The 18964-nt window shown below is 46.2% G+C and overlaps 1 protein-coding gene across 2 annotated transcripts in view; it reads left to right on the plus strand.

The window, feature by feature from the left end:
- ABCD4 (ATP binding cassette subfamily D member 4) overlaps window positions 1-18964 on the plus strand; it is a 118663-nt gene that overhangs the window by 91228 nt on the left and 8471 nt on the right. For both annotated transcript variants that reach the window (XM_030214733.1, XM_030214732.1), the window contains exon 15: window positions 9992-10041. In XM_030214733.1, coding sequence (XP_030070593.1) covers window positions 9992-10041 — 50 coding nt within the window. The remainder of the gene's footprint in view (window positions 1-9991; window positions 10042-18964) is intronic.

Raw genomic sequence — 18964 nt, forward strand, 5'->3', positions numbered from 1 at the left:
CCTTCTGAAAATCCAGATATACAATATCAACCGGCTCCCCATTGTCCACATGTTTGCTTACCCCCTCAAAAAAATGCATTAGATTGGTGAGGCAAGACTTCCCTTCACTAAATCCGTGCTGACTTTGTCTCATCAGTCTATGTTTTTGTATATGCTCTGCAATTTTATTCTTAATAATAGCCTCCACCATCTTGCCCGGCACCGACGTCAGACTCACCGGTCTATAATTTCCCGGATCTCCTCTGGAACCCTTCTTAAAAATCGGAGTAACATTGGCTACCATCCAGTCTTCCGGTACTACACTCGATTTTAGGGACAGATTGCATATTTCTAACAGTAGCTCCGCAAGTTCATTTTTTAGTTCTATTAATACTCTGGGATGAATACCATCAGGTCCCGGTGATTTACTACTCTTCAGCTTGCTGAACTGACCCATTACATCCTCCAAGGTTACAGAGAATTTGTTTAGTTTCTCCGACTCCCCCGCTTCAAATATTCTTTCCGGCACCGGTGTCCCCCCCAAATCCTCCTCGGTGAAGACCGAAGCAAAGAATTCATTTAATTTCTCCGCTACGGCTTTGTCCTCCCTGATCGCCCCTTTAACACCATTTTCGTCCAGCGGCCCAACCGACTCTTTGGCCGGTTTCCTGCTTTTAATGTATCTAAAAAAATTTTTACTATGTATTTTTGCTTCCAACGCTAATTTCTTCTCAAAGTCCTTTTTTGCCCTCCTTATCTCCGCTTTGCATTTGGCTTGGCATTCCTTATGATCTATCCTGTTACTTTCAGTTGGTTCTCTTCTCCACTTTCTGAAGGATTGTTTTTTGGCTCTAATGACTTCCTTTATCTTACTGTTTAGCCACGCCGGCTGACGTTTAGTCTTTTTTCCCTTTTTTCTAATACGTGGAATATATTTGTCCTGAACCTCCAGGATGGTGTTTTTAAACAGCATCCACGCCTGACGCAAGTTTTTTACTCTGCGAGCTGCTCCTTTCAGTCTTTTTTTCACCATTTTTCTCATTTTGTCGTAATCACCTTTTCTATAGTTAAACGCTAGCGTACTTGATTTCCTAGTTTCACTTCCTTCAATGCTAATATCAAAACCGATCATATTATGATCACTGTTATCAAGCGGCCCTCGTACCGTTACCCCCTGCACTAGATCATGAGCACCACTAAGGACTAAGTCTAGTATTTTTCCTTCTCTTGTCGGCTCCTGAACTAGCTGTTCCATGAAGCTGTCCTTGATTTCATCAAGAAATCTTATGTCCCTTGCGTGTACAGATGTTACATTAACCCAGTCTATATGCGGGTAATTGAAATCCCCCATTATTATTGTGTTGCCCAGTTTGTTTGCGTCCCTGATTTCCTTTAACATTTCCGCATCCGTCTGTTCGTCCTGGCCAGGCGGACGGTAGTACACTCCTATCACTATCCTTTTCCCCTTTGCACATGGAATTTCAATCCACAGTGATTCCAAGGAGTGTTTTGTTTCCTGCAGAATTTTCAATCTATTTGATTCAAGGCTCTCGTTAATATACAATGCTACCCCTCCACCAATCCGATTCACCCTATCACTACGATATAATTTGTACCCCGGTATGACAGTGTCCCACTGGTTATCCTCCTTCCACCAGGTCTCAGAGATGCCTATTATATCTAATTTTTCATTTAGTGCAATATATTCTAACTCCCCCATCTTATTTCTTAGGCTCCTGGCATTCGCATATAGACATTTCAAACTATGTTTGTTGTTCCTAAGTACATCATGCTTAGTACTTGACAGTATTAATTGGCAATCTTTTGTCTGATTTTTATTGTTATTTAAGGATACCCGATCTACTACAATCTCTTTTGCAACCTCACTCTCAGGATACTCTATCTTCCCTGTTATGGTGATATCTTTGAAAGATACCTTATCCCGAACCATGCTCTTTTGTATGTATCATTCACTGTATTGCCACAGTGGGAGAGGCCAAAGGTCCATCAAGCCCAGCATCCTGTTTCCAACAGTGGCCCATCCATGTCACAAATACCTGACAAGATCCCAAAAAAGTTCAATACATATTATGCTGCTTATCCCAGAAATAAGAAGTGGATTTTCCCCAAGTCATTTTAATAATGATCTATGGAAGCCATCCAAACCTTTTTAAAACCCCGCTAAGCTAACCACCTTTACCACATTCTCTGGCAACGAATTCCAGAGTTTAATTACATGTTGAGTGAAGAAACATTTTCTCTGATTCGTTTTAAATTTACTACCTTGTAGCTTCATCGCATGCCTCCCTAGTCCTAGTATTTTTGGAAAGAGTAAACAAACGATTCACGTCTACCTGTTCCACTCCACTCATTATTTTATAGACCTCTATTATATCTCCCCTCAGCCGTCTTTTCTCCAAGCTGAAGATCCCTAGCCACTTTAGCCTTTCCTCATAGGGAAGTCGTCCCATTCCTTTTATCATTTTCATTGCCTTTCTCTGTACCTTTTCTAATTCAACTATATCTTTTTTTAGATGCAGTGACCAGAATTGAACACAATATTCGAGATGCGGTCGCACCATGGAGCGATACAAGGGCATTATAATGTCTTTATTTTTGTTTTCCATTTATTTCCTCAAAATACCTAACATTCTATTTGCTTTCTTAGCCGCCGCAGCACACTGAGCAGAGGGTTTCAACTTATCATCAACGAAGACACCTAGATCCTTTTCTTGGTCGGTGACTGCTAACGCGGAACCTTGCATTAAGTAGCTATAATTTGAGTTCCTCTTTCCCACATGCATCACTTTGCTCTTGCTCACTTTAAATGTCATCTGCCATTTAGACGCCCAGTCTCGTAAAGTCCTCTTGTAATTATTCACAATCCGTAGGTTCACAATCTAAGTTTTTGTACCTGGAGCAATGGAGGGTTAAGTGAGTTGCCCAAGGTCACAAGCAGCTGTAGTGGGAATGAAACCCAGATCATCAGGATCAAAGCCCGCTACACTAACCACATAGACAAACACGGTTTAATGGGACACAGTCAGCATGGGTTCAGCCGAGGGAAGTCTTGCCTCACCATTGCTTCATTTCTTTCAAGGCATGGATAAGGGGTAAGTCTGTTGATGTAGTGTAGCTAGATTTTCAGAAAACGTTTGACAGAGTTCCTTATGAGAAACTCCCGAGAAAATTAAAAAGCCATGGGATAGGAGGTGATGTTTTGTTGTGGATTAGGAACTGGTTGATGTATAGAAAACGAAGGTAAGGTTAAATGTCCAGTTCTCTTAGTGGAGGACGGTGAATAGTGGAGTACCTCAGGGATCTGTAGTGGGACTGGTGCTATTTAACATATTTATTGATGATCTGGAAATGGGAATGACAAGTGAGGTGATTAAATTTGCAGACAAACAAAACTATTCAAAGTTGTTAAAATGCATGTGAATTGTGAAAAAATTGCAGGAAGACCTTAGGAAATTGAAAGCCTGGGCATCCAATTGGCAGATGAGATTTAATGTGGACATGTGCAAACTGATGCACATTAGGAAGAATAATCCAAACCATAGTAATTCGATTCTGAGTTCCACCCTAGGAGTCAGTACCAAAGAAAAATATCTAGGTGTCATTGTGGATAATGCACTGAAATCTTCTGCCCATTGTGTGGCTGCAGCCAAAAAGGCAAACAGAATGCTAGAAGTTATTAGGAAAGGGATAGAAAATAGGACAAAGAATATTATAATACCTCTGTATCGCTCCATGGTGCTACCTCACCTTGAGTAATGTGTGCAATTCTGGACGCCATATTTTTAAAAAGTTATAGTGAACTAGAAAAGGTTCAAAGAAGGGCAACCAAAATGATTTAAGGGGATGGAACTCCTCTCATGTGAGGAAAGGCAAAAGAGGTTAGGGCTTTTCAGCTTGAAAAAGAGGTGGCTGAGATGGGGATATGATAGAAGTCTACAAGGCTTCCGTGACAAGGCCTCAATTCGAAAAGGGCCACCCAAGTTTTGTGGGTGTAGTGTTTGTGGTGTACTAGAGCTCCTATTTTCAAGGCCTTGGGATTTGCTATACCATCCCCCCTTCTGTCTAGTAATTCCTGTGAAATGCAAGACACAGATGTTATTACAGATTGGAGCTGTTCCCAGTACACAGAGTAAGGGTCAGGCAAATGATGGTTAGGATTACCAGCAACAAGACGGATTCTGCGTCCGGTACACATTAGAAAAGGTGACAATTTTAATGTCTGAGAAGGAGTAGCACGCAAAGTAAGCAGTGCTAGTATGGCCGCCTTTGAGTTGGGCGGCGGTAAGAAGATGGTGAAGTTTAAGCGCCATGCTTCCCGCGTGGCTCATTCGCGGAGTGACGCGCTGGACGCTATTTTGGATGCGCAGCGCACTTCTCCCCCGCTATATGGAGCGGAGGTTGAGAGTTCCTCTAGGGCTGTGGCCCAGGTTGCAGAGGTGCACAAACAGGGGGGTTTCTCTCCCGAGTTTATTTTGTTGCTGCATCAGGCCTTTCAACTTCAAAACGCTGCTCCTGTTCCCCTGTCAGATATGGGGGAAGAGGCTTCCCTGATCAAGCGCCCTCGGGTGGATCTTCAGGTCTTGGGGGACTCTGTGTCCTCTGATGTAGATGAGGGCAGCGTTTCTGAGTTCTCCCAAAGGTCCCTTGGGGATTCTTTGGAGGAGGCTGATCCTCGCCCTGATGGGGGAGATGACCCCTCTGCAGCGTGGCTTTTTCGCTCAGAGGAATTGCCTAACCTGTTAGTTCAGGCTATGAGCATCTTGAGTATTTCCTCTCCGGAGGAAGGCCCTCCTTCAGCCTCGGCGGGTTCCGCTATTATGTTGGGAACCAAGTGCCCTTCCAGGACCTTCCACACCCATGAAGCCATGAAAACTCTAATTTCGGCTCAATGGGATTCTCCTGAGGCGAGCCTCAAGGTAGCCAGGGCCGTGACTCATCTGTACCCTCTGCCAGAGGGTGAACAGGAGGCCTTGCGCTGGCCGGCAGTGGACTCTCTAATCACTGCTGTGACAAAAAAGACGGCTTTGCCGGTGGAAGGTGGCTCTGCCCTTTAGGATTCACAGAACAGGAAATTGGAAGCGGCCTTAAAGTTAGCCTTGGAAGCGGCCATCTTGAGTTTGCAGGCCTCGGTTTGCGGCTCCTATTTGGCCAGGGCAAGCCTGACGGTGGTGCAGTGGGCCTCCCCCTCGGATTTTTCCTTGCGGGCGGATTGCCCGGTCCTGGAGTCGGGCTTGGCTTACTTGGCAGACTTGCTGTATGATGTTTTGAGAGTCTCGGCTAAAGGTATGTCTCAGACAGTCTCTGCCCATCGATGGCTATGGCTTAAGCATTGGTCAGCTGACCATGCCTCCAAATTCCGCTTAGCCAAGTTGCCTTTTAAGGGCAAGCTGCTCTTCGGGGATGAGCTGGACAAGATCGTGACGGATCTTGGCAGTTCTAAAGGCAAGAGGTTGCTGGAGGTCAAGGCAAGGGCCAGCAGTGCTCGCCCTGGTTCCTCTAAGGGCCCTTTCAAGAAGCCTGTCGGTATCGCCCGGGCAAGTCGGGCTCCTCCTCCTCCTTCAAGCAGAGGTTCTCCCCGAAGCAGCATTCCTTTCGCAGAGACCGCCGCTCAGGAGGTTCTTCCTCCGGTCCTCCCCCAGGGTTTCGTACCCAATGACGGGGCCCTGGTCCATGGCCCAGAGCAGATAGGAGGAAGGCTGTCCTCTTTTCTGGGCGAGTGGACCAGGGTAACTTCAGACGTTTGGGTTCTAGAAGTCATCAGAGACAGCTACAAGTTGGAGTTCTGCCGGCCCCTGAGAGACGGGTTTGTGAACTCTCCCTGCAAGCCTCCCTTCAAAGTGGCAGCAGTTCAGCAGACTCTGGACAACTTCCTCCACCTTGGGGCAGTGGTCCCAGTGCCCGTAGAGCAGCATGGCACAGGACGTTACTCCATTTACTTTGTGGTGCCAAAGAAAGGAGGCTCTTCTCGGCCTATTCTCGACCTCAAGGGAGTCAATCGGGCCTTGCGAATACGGCATTTCCGTATGGAGACTCTCCGCTCCGTGATTGCTGCGGTACAAGAAGGAGAATTCCCGGCATCCTTGGACATCAAGGAAGCTTATCTGCACATTCCCATCTGGCCGCCTCATCAGCGCTTCCTGCGCTTTGCAGTGCTAGGCTGGCACTTCCAGTTCAGAGCCCTCCCGTTCGGGTTGGCTATGGCTCCGCGGACCTCCTCCAAAGTGATGGTGGTCATTGCGGATTATCTTTCCAAGGAAGGAGTGCAAGTCCATCCCTACCTGGACGACTGGCTGATTCGAGTTCCCTCTTTTGCCGAGTGTGGGAGAGTGACGGACAGGGTCAGTGCTCTTCTGAGCTCCCTGGGATGGATCATCAACCGGGAGAAAAGTCAGCTGCGCCCGACTCGGTCCCTGGAGTATCTGGGTGTTCGGTTCGACACCCAAGTGGGCAGAGTGTTCCTGCCGGACAACTGGAGCCTCAAGCTTCAGGCCCAGGTGGGCCGGTTCCTAGCCTCCTCAGCTCCTCGGGCTTGGGATTATGTGCAACTGTTGGGCTCCATGATGGCCATGATGGAGGTAGTGCCCTGAGCCAGGGCCCATATGAGGCCACTACAGCACTCTTTTCTGCGGCGCTGGACTCCGGTTTCGGAGGATTACGCAGTTCGCCTTCCCCTGGACCCGGCGGTGAGAAGGGCGCTAAGTTGGTGGCTGATGTCAGACAAGTTGTCAGCCGGTATGCCTCTCACGTCCCCGGAGTGGATTGTCGTTACTACGGACGCCTGCTTGACGGGCTGGGGAGCCCACTGCCTGGGAAGAACAGCGCAGGGGATATGGTCGCTGGCGGAGGCGAAGTGGTCCATCAACCTCTTGGAACTTCGGGCCATTCGGTTGGTGCTTCAAGCGTTTCTTCAGGTACTGATACTGAGGCCAGTTCGAATCCTTTCAGACAATGCCATGGCCATGGCCTATGTTAATCGCCAGGCAGGTACCAGGAGCGCCCCCCTAGCAGGGAGGCCATGAAGTTATGCCAGTGGGCAGAGGCGAATCTGGACCAGCTGTCGGCGGCTCACATTGCGGGAGTCCTGAATGACGAGGTGGACTTTCTCAGTCGCTATACCTTGGATCCTGGAGAGTGGCAACTGTCTGCTCGGGTGTTCTTGGAGATCACGAAGCACTGGGGCCTGCCGACCTTGGATCTGATGGCGACCTCGGCCAATTGCCAAGTGCTGCGGTTCTTCAGCAGAGGACGGGAACCTTGATCTCTGGGGGTCGATGCTCTTCTCCAGCAGTGGCCGATACAGGAGCTTCTCTACGTGTTCCCGCCTTGGCCTATGCTGGGCAGAATTCTCGGCCGGGTGGCGAAACACCCAGGCCGGGTGGTCCTGGTGTGTCCAGACTGGCCCAGACGCCTTGGTATGCGGACCTGATCCGGCTTTCCGTAGACAGTCCTCTTCGTCTTCCAGCGGAGCGGGGCCTCTTACATCAGGGTCCCGTGGTGATGGAGGATCCCTCCGCCTTTGGTCTTACGGCCTGGCTCTTGAGCGTAAGCGGCTGAAGAAGAAGGGCTTCTTGGACAAGTTCATCGCCACTATGCTGAGAGCACGGAAGTGCTCTACTTCTACTACGTACGCCAGGGTATGGTGTACCTTTGTATCATGGTGCGAGGCAGGATCCCTGTCGCCCTTCATGGTGCCAATTGCTTCAGTGTTGGTGTTCCTGCAAGAAGGTCTGGAGAAAGGCATGTCGCTCAGCTCTCTTAAGGTCCAGGTAGCGGCTCTAGCTTGCTTCAGGAGTCACCTGAAGGGTGCTTCCCTGGCTTCTCAGCCAGGTGTGGTGCGTTTTCTCAAAGGGATTAATCACCTACGCCCTCCTCTGCACTCGATAGTGCCTACGTGGAATCTCAATCTGGTGCTGCGGGCCTTGCAGAAGCCGGCTTTTGAGCCATTATCGCAGCTGTCTCTGAAGGACCTGACGTTGAAAGCGGTCTTTTTTGGTGGCAATCGCTTCAGCCAGGAGGGTTTCTGAGCTCCAGGTGCTCTCGTGTAGAGAGCCGTTCCTGCGGTTCACGGAGGCAGGAGTGTCTATTCATCCAGTGCCTTCCTTCCTGCCCAAGATTGTTTCTCGCTTCCATGTGAATCAGCAGCTTTGTCTACCCTCCTTCCGTAGGGAGGATTATCCAGAGGAGTATCGTGCTCTCAGATGCCTGGATGTTAGACAAGTTATCATCAGATACTTGGAAGTGACCAACGATTTCCGGAAGTCTTGTGCTGTTCGCGGGCCCCCGTAGGGGTCTGCAGGCATCTAAACCTACCGTGGCACGTTGGGTCAAGGAAACGATTGCGGCGGCTTATGTGGCCGCAGGGAAGGTGCCGCCTATCCAGCTGAAGTCTCATTCTACTAGAGCACAGGCGGCTTCGATGGCAGAGTCCAGGTCCGTTTCCTTGGAGGAGATTTGTAGATCGGCGACTTGGGCATTGACTCATACCTTCTCACAGCATTATTGCTTGGACGTGGCAGCATGGGCCGAGGCCCAGTTTGGAGCTTCAGTGTTGCGTTGTGGGATTTCCATGTCCCGCCCTGGGTGAGTACTGCTTGGGTACATCCCACCAGTCTATGGATTGATCTGCTTGATGATATGGAAGGTAAAATTATGTATCATACTTGATAATTTTCTTTCCATTAATCATAGCAGATCAATCCATAGTCCCTCCCAGATATCTGTACTGTTTGTTCTAGTTCAGTTATATTTCAGGTTCAAGTTTAGACTTCAGTTCCTGTTCAGGAGGACTTTGAGTTCAAGTTCTTCCATTTGGATTTCCCTGGAGTTGGGACGACTTTGTGTTACAGTGAGCTGCTGCTTCTTTCCCCCTGTTTCGACGGTGGTTGGATTTATAACTAAATTATGCCAGTGCTCCCTCCCGCTTCGTGCGGCAGTAGGGTAGCTTTGTTTCCCTCTCGCTTTGGCGGTGATGGGTTAAGCCAGCTCCTCCCGCGGTTGCGGTAGCAGGACATGCCAATTCCCCCCACATCAGCGAGTGTGGGTGTCCCCCCCCCCCCCCCGCTTCGGTGGTGGTTGGGTGGCGGAGTGTCCCTTTGTGGGTGTAATTCTCTATGTTTGGCGATTCCTGCGGATGGAGCTTTGATATCGACTATACTGAGGATTTCCTGGTAGCACATGACCACATATAGAGAGGCAAAGGATTGCTCTCTATCTCCACCTGCTGGTAGATGGACACAACCCACCAGTCTATGGATTGATCTGCTATGATTAATGGAAAGAAAATTATCAGGTATGATACATAATTTTACCTTGCTTCAGCTTAAAATTTATTGCTCATGTCTTCAGTTTTGACCATGAGTTCCCAGTTAATATGTATTACTAGCTTTGACCTGTTGAAGATTCAGAGGAGGATATTTGGCCTAACTTAATCCCAACATTCTATTTTCCCTGTCCCTAACATCACTCCCTCTCTTGTTTCCAGCTCAATCTCACCACTTCTCTCATTCCTGCCTAATTCCGCACTCACACAGTTCCTCCCTCTCCAAGCCCAGCACACTGACCCCCCCTCCCCTCAGCACTTTCTTTCTTTCCCAAGGCTGTCCCCAAGATTTTCTTCCCGTGCCCTCACAATCGCTGTTCCCCATCCCGCTATTGCATGTGCCGAGGCTCTCTTTCAGCATGCATGAATTGATGCATCTCTCTCAGCTGCTTCCTGCGTGGACTGCTCTTTTCTGGCTTTGGCAGTCCACACAGTTTGCTGCCACCTCTACTGTTTTCCAGTCGTGTTGGTAGGAGGCATTTTTCTGGCATAGGTGGCTACTGGATGTCACATGCACAGGTACATCTGCTGATCCAAGCATGCAGACTGTCACTACTGGTGCCAACATTCATATGAGACCTTAAGTATGTAATATATATGTGTGTGTGCCTGAGAAACGTGCCCTGGTTTACACACCCCAGTCTGAGTGCAGGATGCTATTGTATGTTTCAGGCTCTGTGGATGATGAAAGGATTTTGAGATTTCTGGAGCTGGCCGGACTGGTGAGTTACTCAGAGCTACTGGGGATGGCTGGGTGTAACGGGATGAATACTGTTGGCCACCTTATATTACCACTAGGATTAGAAATATAAGAGTATCTAGACATGTAACAAGCTAGGGATGGAATTGCAGAATCGGCCAGCAGCTGGCAGGCATCAAAATGATGTTGTTAAAGAGTAACCAGCGATAGGGCAAAGGAAATAATAAATATTACGCTTATATAAGGCTTTGCAAGAGCCTCCTCTGAAAATAATATACAGATCTGCTCACTTCTCTGTTGGAAAGATAAGTATATACATAAGTACATAAGTATTACCATACTGGGACAGACCAAAGGTCTATCAAGTCCAGCATCCTGTTTCCAACAGTGGCCAATCCAGGTCACAAATACCTGGCAAGATCCGAAAAAAGTACATAAGTACATAAGTAGTGCCATACTGGGAAAGACCAAAGGTCCATCTAGCCCAGCATCCTGTCACCGACAGTGGCCAATCCAGGTCAAGGGCACCTGGCACGCTCCCCAAACGTAAAAACATTCCAGACAAGTTATACCTAAAAATGCGGAATTTTTCCAAGTCCATTTAATAGCGGTCTATGGACTTGTCCTTTAGGAATCTATCTAACCCCTTTTTAAACTCCGTCAAGCTAACCGCCCGTACCACGTTCTCCGGCAACGAATTCCAGAGTCTAATTACACGTTGGGTGAAGAAAAACTTTCTCCGATTCGTTTTAAATTTACCACACTGTAGCTTCAACTCATGCCCTCTAGTCCTAGTATTTTTGGATAGCGTGAACAGTCGCTTCACATCCACCCGATCCATTCCACTCATTATTTTATACACTTCTATCATATCTCCCCTCAGCCGTCTCTTCTCCAAGCTGAAAAGCCCTAGCCTTCTCAGCCTCTCTTCATAGGAAAGTCGTCCCATCCCCACTATCATTTTCGTCGCCCTTCGCTGTACCTTTTCCAATTCTACTATATCTTTTTTGAGATACGGAGACCAGTACTGAACACAATACTCCAGGTGCGGTCGCACCATGGAGCGATACAACGGCATTATAACATCCGCACACCTGGACTCCATACCCTTCCTAATAACACCCAACATTCTATTCGCTTTCCTAGCCGCAGCAGCACACTGAGCAGAAGGTTTCAGCGTATCATCGACGACGACACCCAGATCCCTTTCTTGATCCGTAACTCCTAACGCGGAACCTTGCAAGACGTAGCTATAATTCGGGTTCCTCTTACCCACATGCATCACTTTGCACTTGTCAACATTGAACTTCATCTGCCACTTGCACGCCCATTCTCCCAGTCTCGCAAGGTCCTCCTGTAATCGTTCACATTCCTCCTGCGACTTGACGACCCTGAATAATTTTGTGTCATCGGCGAATTTAATTACCTCACTAGTTATTCCCATCTCTAGGTCATTTATAAATACATTAAAAAGCAACGGACCCAGCACAGACCCCTGCGGGACCCCACTAACTACCCTCCTCCACTGAGAATACTGGCCACGCAATCCTACTCTCTGCTTCCTATCTTTCAACCAGTTCTTAATCCATAATAATACCCTACCTCCGATTCCATGACTCTGCAATTTCTTCAGGAGTCTTTCGTGCGGCACTTTGTCAAACGCCTTCTGAAAATCCAGATATACAATATCAACCGGCTCCCCATTGTCCACATGTTTGCTTACCCCCTCAAAAAAATGCATTAGATTGGTGAGGCAAGACTTCCCTTCACTAAATCCGTGCTGACTTTGTCTCATCAGTCCATGTTTTTGTATATGCTCTGCAATTTTATTCTTAATAATAGCCTCCACCATCTTGCCCGGCACCGACGTCAGACTCACTGGTCTATAATTTCCCGGATCTCCTCTGGAACCCTTCTTAAAAATCGGAGTAACATTGGCTACCCTCCAAGAAATAAGCAGTGGATTTTCCCCAAGTCCATTTTAATGATGGTCTATGAACTTTTCCTTTAGGAAGGCATCCAAACCTTTTTTTAAACCCCGCTAAGCTAACTGCCTTTACCACATTCTCTGGCAACAAATTCCAGAGTTTAATTACATGTTGAGTGAAGAAACATTTTCTCTGATTCGTTTTAAATTTACTACCTTGTAGCTTCATTGAATGCCCCCTTGTCCTAGTATTTTTGGAAAGAGTAAATACGCCTACCCTTTCCACTCCACTCATTATTTTATAGACCTCTATCACATCTCCCCTCAGCCGTCTTTTCTCCAAGCTGAAGAGCCCTAGCTGTTTAAACTTTTCTCATAGGGACTCATGGTGCTGGGACTGCTGCTTTTTAACATATTTATAAATGATCTAGAGATGGGGGTAACTAGTGAGGTAATTAAATTTGCTGACGACACAAAGTTATTCAAAGTTGTTAAATCGCAGGAGGATTGTGAAAAATTACAAGCGGACCTTACGAGACTGGGAGACTGGGAGACTGGGCGTCTAAATGGCAGATGACGTTTAATGTGAGCAAGTACAAAATGAAGCATATGGGAAAGAGGAACCCGAATTATGGCTACATAATGCAAGGTTCCACATTAGGAGTCACCAACCAAGAAAGGCATCTAGGCGTCTTTGTCGATGATACATTGAAACCCTTTGCTCAGTGTGCGACAGTGGCTAAGAAAGCAAATAGAATGTTAGGTATTATTAGGAAAGGAATGGAAAGCAAAAATGAGAATGTTATAAATTGCTCCATGGTGCGACCGCATCTCGAATATTGTGTTCAATTCTGGTCACCGCATCTGAAAAAAGATATAGTGGAATTAGAAAAGGTACAGAGAAGGGCAACGAAAATGATAAAGGGGATGGGACAATTTCCCTATGAGGAAAAGCTAAAGTGGCTAGGGCTCTTGGAGAGAAGCTTGGAGAGAAGACGGGTGGGGGAGATATGATAGAGGTCTATAAAATAATGAGTGGAGTGGAACGGGTAGACATAGTAACATAGTAGATGACGGCAGAAAAAGACCTGCATGGTCCATCCAGTCTGCCCAAGAAATGTGCCACTTTTTTGTGTATATCTTACCTTGATTTGTACCTGTCTTTTTCAGGGCACAGACCGTACAAGTCTGCCCAGCACTATCCCCGCCTCCCACCATCGGCTCTGGCACAGACCGTATAAGTCTGTCTAGCACTATCCCCGCCTCCCAACCACCAGCCCCGCCTCCCACTACCGGCTCTGTTATCCAATCTTGGCTAAGCTCCTGAGGATCCATTTCTTCTGAACAGGATTCCTTTATGTTTATCCCACGCATGTTTGAATTCCGTTACCGTTTTCATCTCTACCACCTCCCGCGGGAGGGCATTCCAAGCATCCACCACTCAATCGTTTGTTTATTCTTTCCAAAAATACTAGGACTAGGGGGCACCCAATGAAGCTAGAAAGTAGTAAATTTAAAACGAATCAGAGAAAATATTTCTTCACTCAACGTGTAATTAAACTCTGGAATTTGTTGCCAGAGAATGTGGTGAAAGCAGTTAGGTTAGCGGGATTTAAAAAAGGTTTGGATGGCTTCCTAAAAGAAAAGTCCATAAGCCATTATTAAAATGGACTTGGGGAAAATCCACTGTTATTTCTAGAATAAGCAGCATAAAATGTATTGTACTGTTTTAGGATCTTGCCAGGTACTTGTGACCTGGATTGGCCACTGTTGGAAACAGGATGCTGGGCTTGATGGACCTTTGGTCTGTCCCAGTATGGCAGTACTTATGTACTTAATGCTAAAAAATGTAGGATCATGCATTTGGGCTGCAAACACCTAAGGGAGTGGCACAGTTTAGGGGGTGAAGTACTTCTGTGCAGGAAAGAGGAGCAGGACTTTTGAGTGATCATATGTAATGATTTTAAGAGGGCCAAACAGTTAGAAAAAGTGATTGCAAAACCTAGAAGGATTCTTGGGTGTAAAGGAAGAGGAATGGCCAGCAGGAAAAAGGAGGTGATAATACCTCTGTAATGTCTCTGATGAGATCTCATTTGAGTACTGTGTTCAGTATATAAACTCCTTAGGGTGGCTATTAAAATAGTCAGTGGCTTTCATTATAAAGCTTATGGGGACCAACTTAAAGATCTCAGTATATTTACTTTGGAAGAAAGTTGAGGGGGAAGATATGATAGAGATGTGTAAATACCTCCGTGGCATAAATGCTCAGGAGGTGATCTTCTTTGAATTGAAAGGAAGCTCTGGAATGAGGGGACTTAGGATAGAAGTGAAGGTGGGCAGACTTAGGAGTAACCTGGGGAAATACTTCTTCACAGAAAGGGTGGTGAATTCATGGAATGATCTCCCGGCGGAGGCAAGACTGTGTCTGAATTCAAGAAAGCTTGGGACAAGTACGTAGGATCTCTAAGGGAGAGGATGGGAGAGTAGATGGTATGGGAGGGCAGACTGGATAGGCCACGTGATCTTTATCTGCCTTCATTTTTCTATGTGTCTTATCTTTATTTGTGTGTGTGGTGGTGCTGGTGGGGGGGAATCTGTGTGTACTTTGGGAGGGGTGACTTCCCTGACTCTGTGTTGCTCTCAGCCAGAGTGTTGGAGGTTTGGAGGACAGATGGTTTTGGAATGGAGCAGGGTCAACATTCTAAGCTCTGACGGTTTTTCCAAAGAAAATGATTGGAAATGTTTTTGGAGGCTTGGTTTTCTGAAAATATGTATTCAGTATTTCAGGTATTCTAACACAGTTGAGCTCACTTACATTTTCTGTCTGTATACAAAATAGGGTGGATTTTGATCCCATTTATATTGTTCTTTCCTATATGTTGGAAATCATAAAAAGAGACAGAATTTATCCAGCAGAAGAGGAAATGAGAAACTTCAAGAGATTGAGAGGTGACGTAAAGGAAGCAGCATGTGTCATCACTGGCTAGGTTGGATAAACTAATGTCTTGGCATAGGGAGGGTAGCAGTGGTGGAGGAAGTGATTAAAATAAAGGCTGGTAAGGGGTGCAGTGGTGACCAGTTTTTATTTTTTGGAGGCTCTGTGGGTGTGCACCACTCTTATGCTCTTAACTTTCCAGGAGGCCCTTTTACTAAGCTGTGCGAAAGAAGCGGCCTGCGCTATGACGTGGGTTTTCCATTCACTGAGGCCACTGTTCCCAATTAGTGTGTGGCTATTAATGCAGGAGCCCTTACCGACACCTATTTTCTAGGTGGTAAGGGCTCCTACACTAGCCACATGTAGCACGCGGTAATGTGGCTGCACTAATTGATTAGCGCTGGGTACGCCTTCTCTCTGGCCCCAAACATGCCTCCAGCGCTGTAAAAGAAAAAGTATTTTTTAGCAAGTGGGAAATGTGCACATATCTGAAAACTACCACAGGATGGATGAATGTGCCCGCAATAGTGGATTTTAACCTGCGGTAATCACGCCTTAATGCTTAACGCAGCTTAGTAAAAGGGTCCCCAAGTGTTGGAAGGGAATGCCTGTTGTGTAGTGTTTTTTTCCATAGCACTGCCACTAGGGAGCCATTCTGTAGAAGGAGAAAAATGGAGACTGGTTCTCTGATGCTGGTAAGGTAGAAACTGAAGCTCTATATGTGAGAAACAATATCAAAGTGACTAAAATGCAGGGGGCCTGGGGAAAGGAAGAAGCGATATGGATCACCTTGAAAAGAAAAGACGGAATCTCTGCTCACTTGGGTGTTGTCTACAGACCGACACAATCAGAGCAGCTCGATAAAGATCTGGTTGTAGATTCCAAAAGTTGGGAAAGAAAGGGGAAGTGCTGTTACTGGGAGATTTCAACCTGTTGGATGTGGATTGGAAAGTTCCACCTGCGGAATCGGAAAGAACTAGAGAGATTGTGGATGCCTTTCAGAGTGCTCTGCTCAAACAAATGGTGACTGAATCCATGAGGGAAGGAGCAATGCTGGATCTGGTACTCACAACTGGTGAAAGTGTGTCTAATGTCCAAGTGTGTGTCCACCTGGGCAGTAGTGATCATTAAACGGTTTGGTTTGATATAACGGCTAAAGAGGAGGGTAGCCACTCAAAACTCAGTCATGGATTTCAAACATGCTGACTCTAGTAAAATGGGGGCTTACCTGAAGAAAGAGCTAATGGGATGGGAGGACATACGAGAAGTGGAAAGACAGTGGTCCAGGCTGAAGGGAGATATAAAAATGGCCACTGACCTTTATGTGAGGAGAGTAAATAAAAGCAAGAAAAAATGGAAACAGCTATGGTTCTCCAAACAACTGGCTAAGAAAATAATGCAAAAGAGTTGGCATTCATGAAATACAGAAAAACTCAAGAAAAAGAACAAAGAAAAGAATACCAGATGAAACTGAAAGAAGCTAAGAAAGATAAACGTTTGGCGAAAGCACAGGCAGAGGAACAAATGGCTAGAAATGTAATGAGGGGAGACAAGAAGTTTTTCAGGTATATAGTGAAAGAAGGAAGGCTAAAAATGGAATTATGAGGCTGAAAGATGCTGTGGACCACTATGTGGAGAGCGATGAGGAACAAGGGAATGTGCTAAACGAATACTTCTCTTCACTGTTCACAGAAGAAAATCCCAGAGAAGGACCACGATCATCTGGTAAAGATACAGATGAAAATGGAGTGGATATCGCACTGTTCATGGAAGAAATATATTGAGCTTTTCTGAGATCTTGCCAGGTATTTGTGACCTGGATTGGCCACTGTTGGAAACAGGATGCTGGGCTTGATGGACCTTTGGTCTGTCCCAGTGTGGCAATACTTATGTACTTCTGAACAACTAGAAAAATTGAAGGTGGACAAAGCCATGGGATCAGACGGGATCCATCTTAGGAAATTGAGGGAGGTTAGAGATGTTCTGCTGGGTCCTCTGATGGAGACAGTAAACTATCAATCAGCAGATGGAGCCAGTGTAAACTGAGCTAATAAATCCTTGGAGACAGGAGAGGTTCCGCAGGATTGGAGAAGAGTGGATGTGGTCCCTTTTAACAAAAGTGGCAACAGAGAAGAAGCGGGAAACTACAGACTTACGGTAAGCCTCACTTTGGTTACTGGAAAAGTAATGGAAGCATTGCTGGAGACAGCAAACTATCAATCAGCAGATGGAGCCAGTGTAAACTGAGCTAATAAATCCTTGGAGACAGGAGAGGTTCCGCAGGATTGGAGAAGAGCGGATGTGCTCCCTTTTCACAAAAGTGGCAACAGAGAAGAAGCGGGAAACTACAGACCGGTAAGCCTCACTTTGGTTACTGGAAAAGTAATGGAAGCATTGCTGAAGGAAAGGATAGTGAATTCTCTGAAATCCAATGGGTTACAAGATCCGAAGCAACCTGGTTTTATCAAAGGTAAATCGTGCCAAATAAATTTGATGGAATTCTTTGACTGGATGACCAGAGAATTGGATTAAGGATGTGCACTAGATGTAATCTACTTGGATTTCAGCAAACCCTTTGACACGGTTCCTCATAGAAGACTATTCAATAAACTTGACAGGCTGAAGTTAAACCCCAAAGTGGTGAACTGGTTTAAAAACTGGTTGATAGATGCCAGAAGGTGGTGGTCAATGGAATTCACTAGGAGGAAGGAAAGGTAAGTAGCACAATGCCTTAAAGTTCAGTGTTGGGGCCGATTCTGTTCAATATATTTGTGAGCGACGTTGCCAAAGGGTTAAAAGATAAGGTTTGCCTTTTTGTGGATGATACCAAGATTTGTAACAGAGTGGACACCCTAGAGTGAGTGGAGAACATGAAAAAGGATCTGCAAAAGTTAGAATAATGGTCCAATGTTTGGCAGTTAAAATTTAATGCAGAGAAGTGCAGAGATGCCTTTGGGGTGTAGAAATCCAAGGGAGCCCTATGTCCTAGGAGGTGAGAGGTTGATATGCACAGACAAGGAGAGGACCTTGAGTTGATGGTGTCTGAAGGTCTTAAAGTAACAAAACAGTGTGACAGGGCAGTGGCCTTAGCCAGAAGGATGCTAGACTGCATTGACAGAGGCATAACCAGCCCCTGTACATGTTGGTGGTGAGGCTCTACCTAGAGTATTGTGTTCAGTTTTGGAGGCTGCATCTTTTATTTTTTTCCCAGGGACACTAAAGTGCATGGTAGCACGCTTCCATCTTCTGGAGAGCACCTTTGACTCTGAAGTACAGATTGTGCTGGGTTTTTATCTGCCTTTGTGCCATACTCATTTTGCCCCCAATTCTGTATGGTGGTAATTATTGAATACACCATTTAACTATTTTGGTGATGAAGATCAGAGTTTACCCCCTGACGCAGCCCCTTTGGGCGAAACGGCCTGTGTTGGGCATTCTATTAGATTGTAATTCTGCAATAAAGATTTGGTGGGATTTACCACTGATCTGCTTTTGTTTGTTTCCACGTTGGAGTTTTCGGATCATCTGCCTTGTTGTTTTTTGGGACTTAGGAGTAATGTCAGGAAATTCATTTTCACAGAGAGGGTGGTTGAAGCCTGGAAATGCCCTCCTGAGGGGGGTGATAGAGACAAAAAGCGTGACAGAATTCAAAATGGCATGGGATGAACATAGAGGATTTGTAATTAGAAAATAGATGGTATAAAAATACTAAATTTAAATGACTGCATGTGTGTGGAATGTCAAGAGACGCTTAGATGGTGGCTCCGGCTACGATGAACTAGGGCCAGTGCCAGGCAGACTTGTATGGTCTGTGTCTTGTATATGGCAGTCCAGTTTAGGATGAGTTGGAAAGGGCTTTGAGAGCAACTACAGTGCTGGGCAGACTTTTACGGACTGGGTCCCACAAATGACAAGACAGATAGGCTGGAATGGGCTTTGACAGCAGCTCCCGTAGTTGGATCGTAAGGACTTTTTATGGTCCTTGTCCCAGAAATGCCAAAGAGAGACCATGATATCAAGTGTTTTACATCACATTCATTGTTGATTTAATCATCAATTGATAATGAGTGTGACAGATTGAAT

Source organism: Microcaecilia unicolor, chromosome 9 (genome assembly GCF_901765095.1).
Source record: "Microcaecilia unicolor chromosome 9, aMicUni1.1, whole genome shotgun sequence".
In the NCBI taxonomy this organism is placed as follows: domain Eukaryota; kingdom Metazoa; phylum Chordata; class Amphibia; order Gymnophiona; family Siphonopidae; genus Microcaecilia; species Microcaecilia unicolor.